Genomic DNA, 20,809 nt, shown 5'->3' on the forward strand with positions numbered 1-20,809 from the left:
TTCCCGCCCAGGCTGACCTCTGGTGAGAACCTAACCATTCTGTCTTCATTGCTCCATCTGCCAAACGGCTCGATTTACCCACGGAGGAAGGGAATCGTACTGAGCAAACACGGCTGTTTAGCTGAAGTTAGTTCCTCCTACATGCCGAGGTCGTGGGCCTACTGTTAATGATGGTTTTACCAGAATGTTCCTCTTTGGGGTGCAGGGTTAAAAGGAGGCCCTGTTCAAGTCTCCGTATTTCTGCCGAAAGGACCATCCGCTCTCGGCACATCCCCATTTGGGTTGGAGGGGGGCGAATTGGGCAGTAAACCACCCTTCCATAATCTAACCTGTAACAGGGGAGCTTGTTGAGTGTTCTATTGTGTCCCGCCCCTGCGAAGCCGTGTGTTGGGGGGGGGGGTTGTGGGGGGTGTGTGTGTGGGGTGTGTGTTTTAGGGGGAATGGGGTCCGCCCCAAGCGAAGCCGTGTGTGTGGGTGTGTGTGTGTGAGGGGGAATGGGGTCCGCCCCAAGGGCGGCCTGCTTAGCAGCCCAGGGGAGGTGCCGGGCTCGGGCCTTCTGGACCCCGCAGCGGGGCGGGCCAGGACTCCACGTGGTCTCTCAGACCCCGGGTTTCCGCCGCGAGGGGGGCTGGCACGCCGCAGCGTCGGGCCGCCGGGTGCAGACGCCTCTCCGGCCCCGCACCGGCCCCGCACCGGCCCCGCGGGGAGCCCGGGCTCATGCTGCGGGTGGTCGGGGCCCTCCGGGGCAATCGGACGCCGCGCTCGCTCTCCAATTTCCAGGTGGAAAGCGGCGCCTCGCGGGCGTGCAGCTAGAGGCAGGCCGCGGTGGGGAGGCGGGCCGGGCCGGGCGCCCTGCGGCGTTGGAGGGGGGGGCGGCGGCGGAGGCTCCCTCCCGCCACCGGGGAAGAGCGGCGGCCGGCGCGCCAGGCCGGGTCCACCGCGTGCTCACCTGCCTGTCCCGGAGGCTGGGGGAGGGGGCCGCAGGGGGGAGGGGGCGGGGCCGGACGCAGCAGGCCAATGGGGAGAGGGCGTTCAGCCCCCTGCTAAATTCTCCCTGGAAAGTGGAGGGGTGGGGAAGTTCGAAGCTCCGGCGCCGTGCAAGGCCTTGGTGGGGGCCGGAGCCGCCCTGGGACAGTCGGGGGCGCAGAGTCGGGACGGAGGGACGGGAAGACGCGGGCCCCACCCCAGCCGCCTCTCCCTTCCCCGGCGCTCCTGCGCCGGCAGCCCGCCATGGCCAGCTCGACGGCGCCACCTGCTGGACGTTGGTCCCCACGTCCGGCGCGCCCGCGGCCGGGGTTCTCGCAGGCTGCGACCTTCGAGGCCTCGCAGGCGTGGGAGCGGGAGGAGAATGAGCTCGCCCACCTCGGGTCCAGCAGCTTTGGAACCAGCGACAGCCGAACCGCCTCTTTAAAAATACGTTATGGGGTCAGAAAGACCTAGGATGGTGAAAATAACTTCTCGCCCCGCCCCTTCCATCGGGCCTGACGTTTCGGCCACTGGGTTCCCCCCAGGGGTGAGGAAACAGTGCCGCAGCTGTGCCGGGAAGGGGGCGGGGCGAAGGGCGGGCGCTCAGGAGTCGCCCGCGGCTCCCGGTGGCAGCGGCGCACAGCTGGAAGCGGCTTCGGGTTCCTCCTCGTGGAGCCTTGTTGCGGAGGGGGGGGTGGGCGCAGACACGGGCGAGGAAGCAGCGGCCTGCGGTATCACGCGAGGGGTCCAAAAGCTGTGAAAGCCCCCAGGTCTGGGTTGTTCTCCTCCTCCCCCTTCTGCCTGCCACAGTGTAGGGCTGAAATCCCCGTGATTAGAGCCAAGACTCATTCCTTCTTTCAATAAACATTTATTGAGCACCTACTGTGTGCCAGGCACTGTGCTAGGCGCTGGGGATACATCGGTGACTAACACACAGTCCCTGTCCTTGAGGAGCTCACAGTCTATTGGAGGGGCAACATACATGAACACATAGCTAAGGAGCTACCATGTGCTAAGTGCTACAGTAAGAGGTATACGCAAAGTGCCGTGGGGGCCCAGAGGAAGCTGTACTACATCGGCTGCTGGGGGTGAGGAGCCGGCTCCTGACTCCATGACACCATCGCAGAGGCCAGGATGGTGCTGCCACAGGACTCTGGTCAAAATGAACCTGTCTCCTGAGGGTCTCCTCCAGCCCTCTCCCGTAACTAGATCAGCACAGGTTAGTTAACCAGATGAGCTAATTTAACACTTTGAATTAGGGAAGAAACCGGACAGGGAAGTTTCTTTAGGGGCAGGGGATGTTCAAAGTAGTAACAACTCTCAGGTGCAAGGCTGGGGGGTGGGAGTGGGGGTACCATGAGGGCACTGAGCCAGGGAGGGCTGGCCCTGGGCAGTGGAGCACCTGGGGTGAGTGCCTGTGCAGGGGGGAGGTCAGAGGTCGCCAGCCTCAGACTTTGGTCCCCATCTCTCACCAGCTCAATGGGCAATATTCGCTGGTGCTCACTAGATGCTTCGTAGTGTGCCCTGCTGTGGGTGCCACGGCCCCCCCCCCCCACGCCCTCAGAAGGTAACACACTAACTGGGGAGACAAAATAGGTCCAGGTCATTGAAGATTTAAGTAACAGTTTGTGATTATAACAGAGGAGATGTCACAGGCTGTTCTCGATCAGTTGCCCAAAGAGCGGCAATTGCTACGAATGTAAAATGAAGAACTCCTGTAACGGTAGGCTGGTGTGGGGAAGCAGCTTCCACAAATCGAGTCTTAAAGGATTCGCGGAGCATTCTGGTTGAGCAGAACCAAGTAAAGCAAAACCACAGAGGTGGGAAACTTCAAACAGAGGCAAGCTCAAAGGCCAGCAAATCCCTAACTCTGACTGGAGCAGTACCTTGGGGGTCAGGGAAACCAAGTGAGACGACGACTAGGGAAGTCAGTTGGGACCTCATGGGGAAGGGCCTTGCCAGGTCAATGACTTGGGACCTCACTTTTGGAATTACAGCCCTGAGCCTGCAAGTGCTCCCTCCTCCCTCCTCCAGGACCCCTGGCCTGCCTCAAGATTCAGCAAATACAGGGTTAATGCCCAGCTGCCTCTGACAACAGGTCGGAGGCTCAGTATTTTGAGTATCACCCTACCTAGAGGCAATGAGGAGCCACTGAAGGCTTTTTAGCAGAGAAAGAACAGAATCGGTGCCCTGGCAGATCGGAGGGGATGAGAGAGGTCACACCGTGGTGCGTGTTGATGTGCCTGGGAGGGGGGGATGAGCTCTGGGTAAGTCTTAGCTAGGCTGGAGGCTCCGGGAATGTGGAAGAAAGGGGAGATTTCAGAGACGTGCCAAACGGCCTGGACTTCAGGAGATGGGGGAGGGGACAGGGTCAAACGAAGGCAGCCATCAGATGGCTCTGAAATGTCAAGCTTAGAAGGTCAGGAAAATGGTGGTACAATGAACAGAAATAGGCAAGTCATGACAGCTTTTTGTTTGTTTTTTGAGGGGAAAGGTTGTGTGTGTGTGTATGTGTGTAAAGACTTTAAAATTCATTTGTTTTAAATCCATGTTTGACAGAGGGGCTGTCTTTGAGGCAGGACAGGCGTCTGGATGGAAACGTCCAGCCGGCCGCTAGAAATGTAAGCAGGAGCTGCAGCTCTTGACTTCAGAGCCGCCCCTGAAGAGCCAAGCCAGAGCCAGAGCCAGAGCCAGGAGACGGACCAGAGCCGGGGGGGGGGGGGGGGGGGGCACACTCAGCGCGCGTGGCCGGAGTGCGGCCGCTACCCGAGGGGGTGGGAAGTGGTGTCACGAGCCGCCAGGACTCACGGGGACTGAGAACTGTGAGGACGACATTTGATGTCACGGTAAGGGTATCAGTGACCCTCAGATGATGGGTTCTGTGGAATTTGGGGGGGCAGGCACCCCTAACCCATGCAGCGCCTTTGTGCAAATTTTTTTTTTAAGGTGACTCTTTCGCAGGATGTTTCACTTTCCACCATCAGGAATTTGTCATAATAAACAGATTAGAAAAAGGCATTTTAATGCCAAGTGCTGGAGACGTGTAATAAATACACCTGCACACCCATAAATGGTTCCTTTCCAGAGAGAGAAGAGGGAAGAACAGGAAGAGAGTGGGAGAGAACACAGGAGGCTTGGCAGCGACCAGAAGGAGAGAGAGAACAACCTGGGGAGGTAGTTAGGTCAAGTGGATGGTTTTCTACTGAGGACATAGCCAAGGGCCTGGGGCACTGATTCACATTAACCAAATTCACCAGATAATAGAATCGATTCTGAGGCTGCCATGTCTTAGCTCTTAGCCTTGCCCCCAAATCTGGCTGGAGAGAGGCAAGCTAATTCAAAGAAGGGGAAGGAGGAGTGAAGCCGAGGGGTTCACTTAGGAGAGGATGGGTTGAAACGTCCTCAGAAAGGAAAGATGGAAGCAGGGAACCCTGTTGGGACAGGAGAAGTGTCAGGGGGGCTCACATTCGCTGGCTCCTGTCTTCTTGGTGTGGGAGTCAGGGCTAGGTGCGCGACTTGGGAGATGAGAGCCAACAGTTCACTCGAGGTCTGCGGTAGCCATCCTGCGGCGGGGGGGGTGTGTGTGTGGCAAACCTACAAGGTGAGTAGAAGGCAGGCTGAGCAGCGGGCACGCACGGGCAGGAAGGGAGGCAGCCCCAGTGTCCACGGCTACACGACTACCCCCGGCCACGCCGACAGGAGGGAGATACCGGGGCGACACTAATCAAGAGGGACCCCCGGATCGGGGCGGGGTTGGATAGGCCAGTGTGCCAGTGAAGGCTGGTATTACAGCCCAGGCTCTTGGCACAAACATTCAGTTAATCCAGCCCTGCGTGGGGACTTCGTATCTGGGTCCGACCCTGTCCCTTTGAACTCCCATCTTCCCCAGCACACACACCCATCGAAATCCTCCTACCCTGGATCTGCTCCAGCTCTGTGACATCTCTCCCAACTGGATTCAGCCTATACCCCATAGCCTCGGGGCAACTGAATGGTTTGTCCAAAGGGAATTAGAGAATGCTTCCCTTAAAAAAAATCCCCATCTCTGCAGCTGACCCAGAGACACACACCCTTGAAGACCTCACAGCTCCACCCCCTTCCTCCCCAAAGAAACAGAGATACAGACCCACGAGTACACACACATACATACAGAGATATTCACATATGGGATAGGGAATTCCCTGTGGAGGGAACGCAGACGGTCAGAAGCCCCACGAAAGGACTCTCCCCACGAGGCCCCTGCATCGGCCCTGGCCACAGACTTCTCAGGAGGTCCTCCCTCCATCACCCAGTCAGCCCACGACCCTGACAAGAGCATATCCCCTAGTGCTCTTGAAGGCCATGGTCTGACGCCAGGGATGCTCCAACTGGGCATGGCTTGGCCAAGGTGACACCGGGCAGAGGTCGGGGACAGGGGATCCGGTGTACTGAGATCCCACCGAAAAGTAAGGGCCCGTGTTCTGCTCCGGTCAGTCTCTGCTATCGGAAGTCCATAGAAAAAGGCTGCTCAACTTGGCCCCCGGCCCCTTCATTTATATGTCATGGGGCTCCATCTTAATAAGCGAGGTGGGGTTGAATGGGGAGAAGGAGGCTGGGGTTGGGGATCTGGTCAGCAGGCTCCCAGAGGTGGTCACACTAGGCTCAGCCATACACAGGGACCCTGAGCCTGAGGAGAGCTCAAGTTCAGCCACTGGGGTCAGCCCAACAGTGGGGCGGCTGGGAGAAGAGAAAGTCTGGTTCCCCAGAAGGCTCGGATTGTGGGAACCCCTTGAAAACACCTGGGTTGGAAGTGGCTGAAGGTGAGCCCGATCCCTCAGGAGCTCCCTCAGGGTCTCTTCGGGAACCAGCAGCCCCTCCACGGGGGCCCCAGTCACCATGCCCTGCACATACGAGGAGGGCCTCAGCGGCCCCTCCTTGACCCCAGCGGCTGCAGTGGCACCAGAAGTCCTGATGAAGGCGGCAATGACAGTCCCGGGGGGCTGAGGGCTGGACCCGGCCGGTCCAGCCCCTGCGATGGAGGATGGCACCGGGTTGGTCGGACGGTTGGCCCCAGCCAGAAGTTGGGGGAGGCCACTGAGAATCAGCGGGGCCCCCGGTGCTGCCACCTGACTTTCTTGGAAACTGGTGCTCAGGGGGAAGGAGGCCTGCAAAGTGAAGGTGTCCTTGAAGGTCGAAGCAGGCGGAACACTCTGGAGAACGAGCTGTGTGGAAGCAGGCGTACTGGCAGGGGGCCCGCTGGTCAGCACTGTGGTCAGTGGGATCGTCTGCAGGGTCAAGGCGGAGCCCGACCCCACGGGGGCCACTCCCAGGTGGATGTTGCTGGGCACTGAAGAAGTACTGAGAAGAAACAGAAAACAGGTTTGGTCAAGGCAGGAGGCATTTCCCAGCGGGCTGGGGAGGAGGGCCCAGGAGGAGCAGAGCTGGTTGAAGGTGTTCTGTCTTTGTTGCTGGATCGCCGAACGTCTACTGAGCACTTAGTACAGGTCAGGAATCTTCCAAGCAGCCCATGCACTGAGATTAATAATCTGACTTTACAGCTTGAGGAAATGGGAGCACAGAGAGGTTATGTAACTTGCCCCAGACCACACAGCTAGTCGCGGGGACCCACATCTAGGCCTTCTGACCCCAGAGCTCCTGTCCCTCACCACGCCGCTCCAGCGCCTTCCTGCCTCAGAAGGGCACCTTGCCCCTGCCAGCCTAGCGGGCACCACGTACACAGAACTCAAAGCCCAACCTTCTCAGGGAAAATGTGGAGACACTTAGCATGGACAGGAAGCAGCGAGAGCTTTCCAGGGGGAACTGGAGGGCCCGAGGGAAGCAGAACGGGCATCTCTGTCACGTTCTCCGTTGCCTCTTTTCTGGAGTGGAGGCGGCTTGGGGAGATGGGCCCGATGTGGAGGTCGCTGGTGGCTGCTGGGGGAGCACTCTGAGATAACGGGAACAGCCCCAGCGGGTGACAGACGCCTCCCAGGGCAGAGGGGCTGGCTTTGCCACCACTGTGGTGTGCAACCGTGGGCAAGTCACTTTTCCTCTCTTGACCAACAAGCGCCCCGCTGGCTTCCCAGGGATCCTGTGAGGTTCCCGTGAGACTGGAGACACCACAGAACTCGGCAAGAGGCTGACCACGTCCACCCCCCGCCCTCCCCCCGCGCCCCCCCCCCCCCCCGCCATGAGGCACTACGGGAGGGTGTCTAACGGCTCCGGGGCCCTTACCTCACGGCTCTGGTGAGTTTGGCCTGGCTCTCTGGCAGGGAGGTAGTGGGGATCTCCTCATCTACAGACAGTCCCAGTTCCAGATTCGCAGATGGCTGTAAGCCAACGTTCTGAACCTTTGGCTTCTCCCAGGAAGGGCCTCCCTTGCCCTGGGGAGCAGCTCTGGCCGAGACCCTGGAACTGGCTCGGCGGGTGGTGCCGGTGGTGGAGGTGGAGGGCGTGGAGGCCTGAGGGGAGGCCGCCGTGACTTCACTTCTCTCCTCGTCATCTTCAATCACCACCAGGTCCTTGGGCATCTCCTTAAACTGGTACACCAGCCTCTGCCCTTCCACTTTGGCCAGGATGCCTCTTTGGTAGTAATATCTGGGGGACAAGGGGCAGGGAGTGGGGAGTTAGGCAGGGACACACCGCCCTCCGGGGCAGGGCGGGCAGGCGGCGGAGGCCGGCCGGACAGCCAGATGGGAGCCCCGCGTCAAGGAAGGGGTGAGGACAACTCTTGGACTTGGAAGGCTTTTATGAAATTTCTGAGCGCTCCCCCTGAGGACACAAAGGGCCATGAAAAGGGGTTTCAAAGGCTAGCCCCACCCTGCATTGGGGCGAAGGACAAGGGGGGAATGAAGGATAGGAGGGGATGGCTGGTGGGGAGCTCAGCTGTCCCCCAGCCTGCAAGACTGATGATGGCTAACTCAGGCCTGTCTCCCGAGGTCTCTGGCCAGCAGAATGCCCTTCGTGGGGATGGGAGACCCCCAAAGGCTTTTGTGCTACAAAAAGAGAAAAAGCGAGGATAGAACTGTAAGAGGGCGGGGAGTGTGCCCCCCAGAAGGGGCCTGGGGATGGGCTTAGGGGCAAGCAGATGGGAGCATCAGCAGACTCTAAAGCAGGAGGGACGTCTCAGAGCTTCGGAAAGCCCCCAGGGCAGGGACTCGGGGCCCCAGCAGCTCCTACCTCAGTGCCCGCCCCATCGTCTCATAGTTCATGTCAGGCTTGTTTTTCTGCTTCCCCCACAGCTTGGACACAGCTTTGGAGTCCACCAGCTTGAAGATGCCCTTCTCTCGCTGGGTCCACTTGATGTACTTCGGGCAGGTGTTCCTGTCCTGCAGAAGCGCGAGGAGGAACTCCCACAGGTAGATGGTGCTGCCTGCAGAGGGCCAGCTGGTGAGGAGCCGCCTGGGCACCCCGACCCCCTTCCCACCTGGCCTGACTCCCAGCCCTACCTTTGCCGTCCTTCGATTTCTTCCGTATGGGGATGCTGGGGTCAGTGACCGGTGAGGTACTGCGGGTGCCCTTTGTCTTCCGGACTGGGAGGGGAAGGGGGGGCAGCAGGATGAGGCTGAGACCACACGGAGGGCTGCAGGGCAGGCTCCCGAGTGGGGTGCCACGTCAAGAACCAGGCCACTGGGGCTAGAGGCCCAGGACTGCTCTCCACAACCGCGGCCCTCAGGCTCCCGCGCCCGCCCAGTGGCCCGCCCTCACGCTCAGGCCCCAGAGGTAGACCAGAACTCTACTGCCCACGCGGCCAATGAGCATAGTGCTGACAAATGAGTCACCTTTCGAAGAACCCAACCCGCCGAGCCTGATTTTGGAAATGAGAAGGCGGCCTCAAGGTGCGGCTGTTGTCCAGGTGAGGGTGAGACTGGGGTTTTGGTCGCCACAGCGACAAGGCAGTATTAAGCAGTCCTTGCCTGAGTAAATCAATAACATCAGGGCTTGGGAAAGCCCAAAGTCCTCTCGCGCAAATAGCCCAAGCTCCACAAGGTCTGAGGAGGAAGATAAGCACATAGCATGAGGCGTCTTTTATAGGCAGAGGGCCCCAGAGGGCCAGGGACTGGCCAGGGGGCCAAGCCTGGTGTCCGGACACCTAGACTAGGATTCAACCCATTTGGGACCGTCGGTATTTCTGCACGAGTTTACCTATCTGCTGGGCTGACCGGAGCGGCGTGGGAAATGTCAGGCTTTGGGCAGGCCAAGCTGTACAGAAGGGAGGACTTTTCATCCATCCCCTGTCACACCAAAGAGCTGTCCTCTGAATGTGTCTATGAGCCTTGACCCACTCACCCCTGATAGGCTCCCTGACCCGCCCCCCTCCTACCACACCCCCCTGAAGACAGACAGACAGACACACACGCACACACGTGCACACACACATTTTCCCTCTCTCTCTCTTACTTCTCTTCTTTGATTTTCCAGTCTTCTTGGCACTTTCCTCTCTGGGGACCTTCTCCTCTAGACAATGCCCCTCCTGGTCATCAGTGTCACCCGCCTGGTTCAAGGCATCAGGCTCAGAGACGGGAAACAGGTAGTTGGGCAGAGTGGCAGCCGGAGCAGGGTCTGAGTCTGGAAGCATTTCGGAGGTGCTGACTGCAAGGAGAAAGGCCTGAGGTGCCTGAGCTGCCTGAGGCCCAGGGCAGGCCGGGAGTGTGGTCTCCCGGCACTTAAGAGAATGGTGGGCTCCTGGGGAGGGCGGAGGAGCCGCTCCCCACGGCCCCAGATGCAGGATACACCTGAAAATGCCTCATGTGTCTCACACCACGAGGACAGGAAACATCTGCAGGGCTGTGGGCATGAGCTGGTCCCAATCACGGCTGCCACATTTACAGCCCCCTGCCGGCAGTGGGGAAGTTCCAGGCAACACCCAGGGTAAAGGGCCACCTTGATTTCGTCATTCACTTGTTTTACAACTGGAAGGCGCCTTAGATATCATTTAGCCCAATTCCTCTGCTTTCTTGATAAGGAAACTGAGATCCAGAGATGGCAGGGCATGTGTCCAAGGTCACACAGCAAGTGGTTGCCTGGTACGTGTAGGCATTCAGTAAGTATTTGCTGAAGCCTGAGTGCACATTAGTGACAGGGTCAGGAACAGAAGTGCTGGCACTCTTAACTGGCAGCTTCGGGCTTTTTCCCCCTGCGGGATCCCCAGGCTGTCCTCGGGAAGGGGCAGTTAGGACCAGAAGCCCTCCTGTCCACGACTTGGGCAAAGGCCTGGGGGTGGGGTGGGGCAGGAGCCCACGTGGGGGGCCTTCTGGGAAGGTGGGGAGCCAAGCTCCAAGCCTGGCACATTTCTAAATAAGCCACACCCTGCATAGTCTTTCTGGGGGCCCCAGCAAGAGAGCAGAGGGGACCGAAAAGTCACCCTGGCCAATAGTAGTCAGCCTTCAGCCTTAAAAAGGAAGGAATTTCTGACATATGCTACAACATGGACAGACCTTGACGTCATTATGTTAAATGAAATAAGCCAGTCCCCAAAGATCACTACGGTGTGACTCCACTCCTGTGAGGCCCCTAGAGTAGTCCCATTCATAGTGACAGAGAGTAGAGTGGTGGCTGCCAGGGGCTGAGGGTAGGGGAGAATAGGGAGTTAGTGTTTAATGGGCACAGAGTTTCAGTTTTGCAAGATGGAAGGTTCTGGAGATGGATGGTGGTGATGGCTGCCCAACAGTACTTAATACCACTGAACTGGACACTGAAAAATGGTGAAGGTAGTCAATTTTATGTTATGTGTATTTTACCACAATTTAAAAATTGGAAAAGGAAAGTCCCCCTGGCCACCTTTTCCCTGTCTACACTGCCCCTCTGCCCCCTGCCATTCCTGCCCCAGCTCAAGAGCACGTTTACCCGGCTGCAGCGGCTGTGGGCACGCATATCTGCGTGCACACGTGCCTGCGAATCCAGTACATGGACGTGGTATTTTTAAATGGCATTTTTTGTTGCCTCGAGTTAAGGCACCAGGGTTCACACTTACAGATCTGCTTCTCATCCAGGATGTCGTTAGGAGACTCGACATTGAGCAAGACTTCAGTGGTTGACATGGTTTGTGAGGTTGCTTCATTGTCATCTGGTTCCAGGTTCCATGGTGTGGGGAGCAGGGGGCAGAAAAAAAAGTTCCTTCAGGGCTCAGGGCAGGGGTAGAGCTCTCATGGGGCCAGCCCAGAGAACAGTGCTAAGAAGCCAAGGGACCCGGAAGGGGCTAGCGTGCCACCTACTGACACTCTCCACCTTTTCTCTCCACTCACCCCAGCTGGTCTCCCCTTCACTCTGCCTCGTCCCACTGCATCTTGAAAGACCACAGATCCATTTGGATGGTTTCCTCCTCTATGAAGTGACTACCTTTTGTTTGTCCTAACCACGCTATCTAATCTCCCACTCCTGCGGGCCTTGCCCTTGCTACGTGGGGTCACAGAAAGCCACTGCAGGCTGCTATGTTCCCTGATGGCAGTACCCCTTTTTCTTCCACACGCTCCTGCCTGGGAAGGAAACAAACCTGCAAGCAGAATACTGCCCTCCAGAATCTGATCCTGTGTCATGCACAAGGTCCCATCCGTTATGATGCCATTGTGAACGTCGTCCAGCTCCAGTCCTGAGTACAGATGCAGTAGCTCGGGGTAGGGTACCTGCTCCACGATCACAGCTGGGAACACCGAGGGGTCCTCCAGCTGTGCACAAGACAGGGGTCCGGTTTAAGGCTCACCTGCCTCTTCCAGGAAGCCCTCCCTACCAGAATCTGGCCCTTCTTGCAAGTTCTAATTCTTGCAGCCCCCAGGGCTTGTCCTTTGTCTGGGATGACACTGCTCTGGGTCCAACCTCACTAGGTGATGCTTTGGGTGGATTCTTTTTTTTTTTTTCTTTTAAAGATTTTTTATTTACCCGACAGAGAGAGACACAGCGAGAGAGGGAACACGAGCAGGGGGAGTGGGAGAGGGAGAAGCAGGCTTCCCAGCTGATCAGGGAGCCTGATGTGGGGCTCGATCCCAGGACCCTGGGATCACGACCTGAGCCGAAGGCAGACGCTTAACCGACTGAGCCACCCAGGTGCCCTGCAACTCTTTTTAAAAATTACGTATATAAGGAATTATACCAGAATGTTCATAATAATTATACTTTGATTGTGGGACTTTGGGTGACTTTTTTCCCTTTCTTCCCAGTCTTCTGTATTTTCCAAATTTTCTTTCATGGGGTTGTTAATTCTTTTTTCATGAAAAAAGAATGAGAATGTTCAGTTCCGCCTAACGTTCCTGAAGGATGCAGAAAAAAAAAAACTGCTAAAACGCCATTGGGTTTGGCCACTGGGCAGTCACCCGGGCTAGAGCACTTTTAGGGGACTGCTGGGGTCCCAAGGCACATTACAGCGGATCTCAGAGAGGACGGACTGAGGCAGGCGGTCAGATGTAGTGATGAAGACTACAGAGTTGAGAGCTGTCTGTCCAATATGGTACCCACTAGGCATGGGTGGCTGTTTAACTGTAAAACTTTTCCAAGATACAAAGTCCAGTCCTTCAGTCACATTAGCCACAATTCAAGTGCTTCATAGCCTCTTGTGACTAGTGGCCCTGTACTGGACAGGGCAATTACGTAACACTTCTAGTAGCTCAGAAAATTCCATTGGATTGTCCTGATCTAGAGCTAGACAACCTGGCTTTGAAACCAAGCTCTGCTACTTAGTAGCAGTGGGACCTTGGGCAAGCCACCTAATCTTGCCGTGCATCGGTTTCCTCATTTATAAAATTGGGGTGGCCATATTAAACAACACCATAGGGTTGTGTAAACAGATCAATGCACATAAAGCGCATAGAACAGGACTGGTGTAGAGTCGGCTCTCATCGAGTGTTTTAGGTATCAGGGACTTCTAGGAGACTAGTAATGCTTTTATTTCTTAATCTGGGTGGTGAGTTCATGGGTGTTCATTTTGTAATTATTCATATATATATATATATATATATATATGATTTATATACTCTTTTGTATTAATGATACATTTTTCAATAAAAATGGTTTCCTGAAAGGGAGAGAAAGGAGGTAAGAATGTAAGCACAGAGGGTGGAGACCATACTGATGAACAGAAAGGAGTTAAGAAGGTGGTGGTTTGGGCGCCTGGGTGGCTCAGTCGGTTAAGCGACTGCCTTTGGCTCAGGTCATGATCCAGGAGTCCCAGGATCGAGTCCCACGTCGGGATCCCTGCTCAGCAGGGAGTCTGCTTCTCCCTCTGACCCTCCTCCCTCTCGTGCTGTCTCTCGTTCTCTCTCGCAAATAAATAAATAAATAAAATCTTTAAAAAAAAAAAAAGGTGGTGGTTTTTTGAAGGAGGTGGGTAGAAGGGAGAGAAGACCTGAAGATGTTCTAGGTTGAGGAGAAAGGTCTGGAAGGTCTGAAGGATTTAAGAGAGAGACATTGGAGGTGACCAGTGGTTTGAGGTCTTGGAAGCAGGAGAGAAGAGTTAATAAGTACGGAGAGGAGATACCGCTGGAAGGAAAAGGGACACTTCTTCGTCCCGGGTCAGCGGGAAGGAAACAGGAACAGTGATGTTATCAGTAGAAGGGAGAAGGGAGGGAAACAGAGGGTGTCCTTGGCTTCTCTGTGAATTGGAGCAGAAGCTGTCTGCTGAGGGCGGAGGGGCAGGTGTGGGATTGGGAGGGAAGAACAGCTTCCATGAAGAACAGTTAACAGTTGCTGAGCAGATCAGAAACAGGCAAAAAATGACTAGTAGTATCGAGAACCCAGGTATGGTTAGATTTTTCTTCCCTTCTCTTCCCATGGTGCCTTCCACCAGGCGAGGCACACCACAGATGTTGGGTAAGACTGAGCAACTTGAGGTTAAGACCCCACGGGACAGAAAGTACAATGTGCTCAGAGCCCACAAGGGGGCAGCCCTGGGTAGGCCGCTAGAGGTCGGACGAAGTTTTCTGTCCTCACAAGGATTCAGCACAGAGAGCATCAGTATTCGGCTGGGGTGCCCTTAGAAATAATCCAACTGGATCTCCTCTTGGTGAAGAGGGGAAGATGGCAGCCAGATAGGGTAGGGGACAGGACTTGCCCAAGTGACACTGTGGCCAAACTGGCATCAGAAACCAGGACTCCTGACTCTTAATCTTCTGTTCCTTCTACCATTCCTGGCTGCCTCTTCTCCAGTTTGTGGAAGGAGAGGAGTGGAGGGCAGCGATGGGTGTGCCGAGACACCATCCAAAGGGTACGGCCAAGTGCATGGAAAACGTGCTCTCTCAGCCCCAGTTCAGAGCAAGACACGGAGCGGTAGGGACCTAAGTGCTGAAATTCTGTCCACTTTTTCACCTTTCCCTCACCAGAGAACCCCATTTCCAGATCTGAATCCTCAGATCGAGGCTGAAAAGTTGGTTCTGGAAGGGCCCGTCAACCAGGCTAGAGATGGGAGTCTGAAGGGGCCAGGGACTGGTCTGTGCCCTGTGGGGCCGGCAGGCAGAGCTCACTCTTGCTATGTGGTTGTCCTGGCAGCTTTCTCACTGTGATACTGCAGGTGAAGGGAAGGGGACAGACATGCACATGAGGGTCCATGGGCACCTGTGCATCCGGCCCCCACTGCTGATCGACTGACAGCCCAGCTGCTGTGTTTCATAGCCGCACGGCTGGCTGGGTGACGGTGCATGGCCCGTGACTGCACATGGAATGACCGCCCAAGGACTAGTGACTGGCCGCACGAGTGACGAGCAGGCGCACAGTCTGGCTGGCAGGCAGGCCCGGTGGCCTGGACCTAGTAGGGGCTTGATCTATAATTGCCGACTGGCTAGTCGGGGGTTCCGGCTGGCTTGCTGTCTGCCGGCCTGTGTCTATCTGATCGTCCGCCTGGCCGACCGGGCTCTGTTCTCTGGGGCCATACCTGGTGGATATCATCCATCCCGTTGCTTGCAAACTCAAAGATCAGGTCACTGGGCTGCAAGGTAATAGCCATGCTGTCTCCTCAGAGAGCTGACAGCAGGATTCGCAGGGCCCTCTGGAGCTGCGGGGGTGTTTTTGATGAAGAGATGCTCTTCAGGTACTTGGAGCTTAGAGCCTACACCCCGAGCCACAGTAAAATAGGGGGTATAGAGAGCTGGAGTAGGTGGTGGCCTATGCCAGGTTCAAAGCTGCATGCTGGGCCGGGCCAACCACGGGGGTGACCTAGGGAGAAGGGAGAGACAGGGGCAATGAGTAAGTCACCTTCCTTGAGCTTTGTTCCCAGGACGCTAGCCAACAGCAGGGACCCTGCCACCAGGGCCAGACTGCCAAAAGGGGAGGATGATAGGAGAAGGAAGGGGAAGAAGAAAGGAGGCAGGTTAAAAAAAAAAAAAAAAAAGAAGGAAAAAGAGGAAGTTAGTTAACAGTTGCGTCCAGTGGGAAGTGGCCGAGCCTCAGTGTCAGTCTGTCAGCAGCGTCTGCACCTGAGCCGGCCACGAAGACACACAGCCTCCCTCCGTTCTCTCCTGCCTCCTCTGGAGGTGACAGATCGAGGGACTCTGGGCTCTCTCCACCCTGAAGATTAATCTCCAGGGTGTGGCCACAGGGGAAATCAGGGCACCCCATCCGTCCTTATAGATGGGACAGCAGCATGAAGAATCCTTAAAATTCCCTTGGCTCAGAAAGAATCTTGTGTGAGAGGGTGTGGGTTAGAGACACATGGCGGTACCAGGTGCTCTTCCAGGCTCTGCCTGGCTCAGTCTACCTTGGACGTGGAGGCCACTCAGCTCTGAAGGGCAGAGTCTACGGAGGAAGAAACATCTCAGCGTGGGGGGTTGTGCGGTCAGGGCCAGTGCAGGTCTGACCCTGCTCCTGGGGAGGGGACTCTGGGAACTGGCCACGTCCCCAGAGAGCCCCGAGACAGAGGGCCAGGTGGGCCACAGGCCCTGCGCACTTATCGCGGCCCCGCCCCCCCCGCCCCCCCGCCGCCACCCGCTGCCTTGTGTGGGTTCGAGCTCTTGCTGCAGCTTTGCTTTCAGTTTCAAGACTGAACTGTCACCCTGGGAACTTGAGAGGAGAGCCCCAGCTCAGGGAGGGGCCCACAGAACCTTCCCCATCCTCCAGGGCTGGCTCAGCCCCCCCCCCCCCCCTTTTCCAGGACACCTGTCTTCTGCAGCCCACACGTCTCTCCTCTCCCCAGTGCCTCCGGTGCCGACAGCATGCCCCTCAGACCCCCGCTCGGCACCCGGGCCTCCAGTGGTCTGCTGTGGTGGCCCGCGTGCCGACCCCCCGAAGCCTAGCTCCCACTCCCATGGCCCCCCTGCCAGCCCGCTCTGCGCCTCTCCTCCCGAACGCTTGGGCTTTGCCACTTGCGGGCACCTCGGCTTTGGCCCGTAGGGTTGTTTTTAATGGTACGCTCGTGTGTGCGGACATGGGGTGGGTCTACGAACAGCCCGGTTCAACCACGAACGCCTGAAGAACTGGGTCCACGCACCACAGCAGGAGCGACACACCTGCTCTCCAGGTTTGGCAGTGCCAGGGTGGCAAAGCCTTCTCCTGGCCCCGAAAGAAATGAGGAACTTCAGAGAGGGGCAAAGGGGAGGAAAGGGAGGAGGACCATGGGTGACCTCTCTGATGACCGCTCTCCCCCACAGGAGACACCCAGGCCTCTCCCACTTCCTTTCCGTTAGCCCACAGGGCTGGCTCCGCCCGCTCCCCACCCCCACCCCCACCCCCCGCACCTTTCCACCCCCGCCCCCCAACACAAAACTTCAAGAAGTCGCTCCACTCAACCTGTCAGGTCTGAGTTTCCTTTGGGTGAAGGAGACAGCCCCGCTAGGACGAAGAGGAGGCCCAGGGGAAAACACGGTCTGGCCTGGGTTCCACCCCTCCCACCCCACCCTACCCCCACCCGGCCCCGCCTGTGACCCAGTCTCCTGTGGCCCGCCTGCGAAGCCTCCCAGGGCCATTTATGCTTGGAAGGTCTGTCTCCTCTAGCCAAAGCGCCCCAAGGCCCGCATTCCGCAGCTCCCCGCCCTGCCTCCGGCCGGCTGTCTGCCCCCAGGAAGCATTCTCATACTAATCAAATGAAAGGGATCACTTTCACCTAATCCCACTTTGTCTAAACACGAAACTCCGGTGTCTGCCCCCGCTCCCCTCAACGAGGTCATTCCGCTGCAGCCCTTCCCTCCAGGTTTGCTCATCTCTGGCTTCTCTTCCCAGATCAGCACTTGATGTTTGCGTGTTCACTGGTGCTCTCTGCGTGTGGACCTTCCGTGCACCTTCCTGACCTCCCCCATTAGGCGGTGGCTTCCTGGAGGGCTGGGACATCAGTGGTCATCAGTGAAACGTTAGCACCTTGCACGGTGCTTCGCATGTAGCACAGACTCGATTTATGTTTGCAGAACAAACACATGAATGAACTAATGAATGAATGAACGAACGAATGCATGAATGATACTGGTCAGTCAGTACCAGTGAGGTGTATTTTCTGGGCAAGAAGTATATCCATGTGGGGCGCCTGCGTGGCTCAGTCAGTTAAGCACCTGACTCTTGATTTCGGCTCAGGTCACTATCTCAGGACTGCGAGATAGAGCCCCGCACGGCGGCGGGCTCCGTGCTCAGCAGGGAGTCTGCTTAAGAGTCTCTCTCCCTCTCCCGCCTCTCTAAAAATATATATATCCACGTGTACATTGGTTGTGGGGTGGGTGTTGTGCACCCAGGCTTATGAGAGAGAGAGAAATGTGTGCTGTGTGTGTGTTACATCTGTACAGTTTTGCACTGTAATCGACGATGGGGGTTCTCACTGCGGGTGTGCGAACACACCACGGATTTACTTGTGTGCAGGCTGTGCTCATGTGCCCCAAGCGTGGGGATGTGTGCACGAGGGCCTCTGTGTGTCGGAGGGCTGCCCGGGCCGGGCCAGCAGCGCCACAGGCTCCGTCCTGGGCTCCTCCTCCTTCACGCCTGCCTTCGTGGGAAGAAGAAGGACAAAGCGGAGCTAGCGCCGGCTCCAGCGGGGCCGCGGCGAGGGGGCTGGGACGGGCTGCCACCGCTGCTGCCCCCTACCCCGGCCACCGAAAAGCCAAAGTCCTGTGCTTCCCGGGAAGGAACGGCGCCGGCCGCAGTATATGGAGGTGGTGGGGGAGGGAAGGCCGCCCGCGCACGGTGCTGGACGGAAACCTGGGCCATCGATGCAGAGGGCTTTGAAAGAAGAGACTAATCCAACTGCATTCTTTCGGTGTCCACATGTCTAAGTACCTAAATTCAGGGCCTGGTTGGTGCAGGTTCTGCTGACCCAGGGCCGGGGGCACTGCGAGGGTGCTGCACACGGGACCCAAGGCTGAGCCCGGTGTCCTGTTCTGTCCCAGTGCCAGCCTCCAGCTGGGGTTGGGGTGAGGGGGGAAGTAGCTGTCCTAGGTTTGTTGGCCAAGGCTAAGAAAACTCCCATCCCAGCCCCACCATGGAACCTTCCAGTCCAGAAAGCTTTGCCCCTCCCCCCTCAGATGTTTGAGGATTTGAAAGTGAGAGGTGGGGAGACGCTCATTTGCATGTCACTCACTCTCCCCGGCAGAGGAGCGAACCACCCCCTCCCAGGTCCCTCAAAATAACCTCCCTCTCCCAGGAACCTGAAACCCAAAAAACCACCACCACAGAAGGCCCGCCCTGCTGGAGGCCAGAGAGGCCCACACCAGGGGCGCTCCTCCCTGGTGTCCTTACAGACACACTGAGACACAGCTTCGGTGGCCTAGAGCCCCCGACACTGCCTCGACGGTGAGCGGGGCGCTAGGTGGGTACACACAGACACTTGGCTCAGTGACAGACGTGCCTGGGAAGGCCCCCACCCGCCCCATCACTGTACAGATCACAGCTGGCTCCAGTCGGAGTCGGCTCCCAGGGTGGCAAGAGCTCCACTCCTTTCACTCCCCTGGAGGCCACGGCAGGATCCCTAGCTCCCAGGGCCTGTCCTACTTGCACTGAAAGCACGGCGTCTGGAGAGCAGATGGCCCCGGACACCGTGTGTGAGCGAATGTGTGCCACAGGGGGGAGCAAGCAAGCGACGGCGCCTACATCCCCAGCCTGCAAACGCACACCTCGGGCTCGCTGTGGTTCTGACTGCATTTCAAAACCAAAAGAGCAAAATAGAAGTGGTTTGGGCCACTCTCTGCGTCATCACAGTCGGGCCCCCTTCAAGACCCTTTCTGGGGCTGTCACTGGAGCACGTCAAGCGGTGTCCAGCACCCACCCACTGGGCCTCCTCTGCATACAGGAAGCAGCCCCTATGTGGAAGCCGTATCCACAGTCTCCGTGGAGCGAGTTTAAATCTACGCCCGTTCAGGGACGCCTGGGTGGCTCAGTCAGTTAAGCGTCTGCCTTCAGCTCAGGTCATGATCCCAGGGTCCTGGGATCAAGTCCCGCATCGGGCTCCCTGCTCCGCGGGGAGCCTGCTTCTCCCTCTGCCTCTGCCTCTCTCTCTCTCTATCTCTCATGAATAAAAAAAAAAAAAAAAAAAAAATCTACGCCCGTTCAGCTGAGCCAATGGCTCTCACAGAACTGCTAGTAACACCCGTGGCAATCTCACGCACGCCAGGAAACATGGGGGCCGGATGGTCAGCCAGGCCACAAAGCAGAGTTCTCCTTCTCCAGTTCCTCATCCTCTCGGAGCCAGCCCTCACTCCTGAAATACCCAGGCCTCCATGAAACCTTTCTGGAATTCTCTGGAAAGGAAGTGACAATTTCCTTCATGCCATTTCCCACTCTCTCACCGCCCCTCCCCCACAACCACAAACAAAATGGAAACTACCCCAGGAACAGCTGTACCCTCTACTTAAAAACAGCCCCTCCTCTGGCTAATAGTCATCCAGAGGCCGATTTGCATGCTGCCCCACGTGACCAGCAGTGTGTATTTAAGAGCCGGAGGGCCAGACCCAGGGGTCCAGTCTGTAGCCATGGACGGAGCAGCAGTAATCCGTCCGTCGGCCTCTCCCACAGCCTTGACCCCGACCAGCGAGCAGAGCCCTCCTCCTGGAGCAGATGCCCAGCCAAGGGGCCCAGCCACAACTATTTTGTCAGCTCCTTCTCCTCTATTCCTTTCTTTTCACCACCCCCTCCATTCGAGAAGAAATCAGGAAGAGGGAGGAAAAAAATAAAGGTTTTGCAAGCTCTGTTGGTCGGGGTTTCTCTTTGCTTATTTACAAGAAACCCAGTTTCCTTCCTTGGCCCTGGGTCACTGCCTGCTTCCAGTGTAGGGCTTGTCACAACTCCGATGGTGAGGGAGGCGGGAGCTCATCTCCAACTGCCCTTGTCCTTTCGTGCTCCAGTCTGGCCTCTATCTTCCCAGGCCCTGAGCTGTCCCAGTGGAGGGGGTGATTAGGGCTGCAGGAGGTGGCAGGTCCCCGCCCCCCTTTCTCCAGGAGACCCGTAAGCTTGCCCCACGGTGTGCACTGCCCAGCTTGCAGGGAGGAGGAAGGAAGCCCTCTCCTGGCTCTATCCCAACCAGCTGTGAGACCCTGGAAAAGTCAGCCCTCTTTCTGGGCTGTGGTTTCTGTCATCCTTACAGTGGGGGAGGGCTGAGGGTTAAGCCAGCTTTAGCAGATGCTCACTGGGGAGTCTCGGGTGAATGAAGATGGTGGTGGGAAAGCACTTTGGAAATTAAAAATCACTCATCCATAAGATGAGTTTCAGGTGACCTCCCAGAGAGCAAAGGGGGCTTGGGGCCCCGTGAAGCCCCCGGAAGTCCCCCTTTGGCTCCAGAACATAGACGGGGTGGGGCTGGAGGCTTCCAGTTGTTGGTTTTGAAGGGGCTGGCTCCTGGCGGGGGCTGGGGGGCCCCCCGCGGAGAGGGGCAGGCCGCTTTGGTTGGAGAGGTGCTCCCAGTCCTCATCACCTTCACCCCGCCCCAGCCCTTGGGGTTGTGGTTATGTGGCAAGAAGAGCTCTACAGAAGCCCCAAT

At 57.3% G+C, this 20,809-nt stretch overlaps 1 protein-coding gene across 5 annotated transcripts in view; it reads right to left on the bottom strand.

The window, feature by feature from the left end:
- Positions 1-5,445: 5,445 nt before the first annotated feature.
- Positions 5,446-20,809, bottom strand: part of ELF4 (E74 like ETS transcription factor 4) — a 43,438-nt gene continuing 28,074 nt past the window's right edge. For 3 of the 5 annotated variants that reach the window (XM_045882454.3, XM_045882433.3, XM_045882441.3), the window contains exons 2-9: positions 14,801-15,081; positions 11,438-11,609; positions 10,919-11,011; positions 9,346-9,537; positions 8,394-8,477; positions 8,125-8,317; positions 7,180-7,542; positions 5,446-6,303 (exon numbers count right to left, since the gene is read on the bottom strand). In XM_045882454.3, the coding sequence (XP_045738410.1) occupies positions 5,499-6,303; positions 7,180-7,542; positions 8,125-8,317; positions 8,394-8,477; positions 9,346-9,537; positions 10,919-11,011; positions 11,438-11,609; positions 14,801-14,872 (1,974 nt within the window). In that variant the 5' untranslated portion in view covers positions 14,873-15,081 and the 3' untranslated portion in view covers positions 5,446-5,498. The remainder of the gene's footprint in view (positions 6,304-7,179; positions 7,543-8,124; positions 8,318-8,393; positions 8,478-9,345; positions 9,538-10,918; positions 11,012-11,437; positions 11,610-14,800; positions 15,082-20,809) is intronic. The other 2 variants (XM_045882462.3, XM_064574562.1) reach the window with 2 other exon arrangements.

This window comes from Mirounga angustirostris, unplaced genomic scaffold (genome assembly GCF_029215605.1).
Source record: "Mirounga angustirostris isolate CCGP_5_RB_7025 unplaced genomic scaffold, mMirAng1.0.hap1 SCAF_11, whole genome shotgun sequence".
NCBI lineage: Eukaryota > Metazoa > Chordata > Mammalia > Carnivora > Phocidae > Mirounga > Mirounga angustirostris.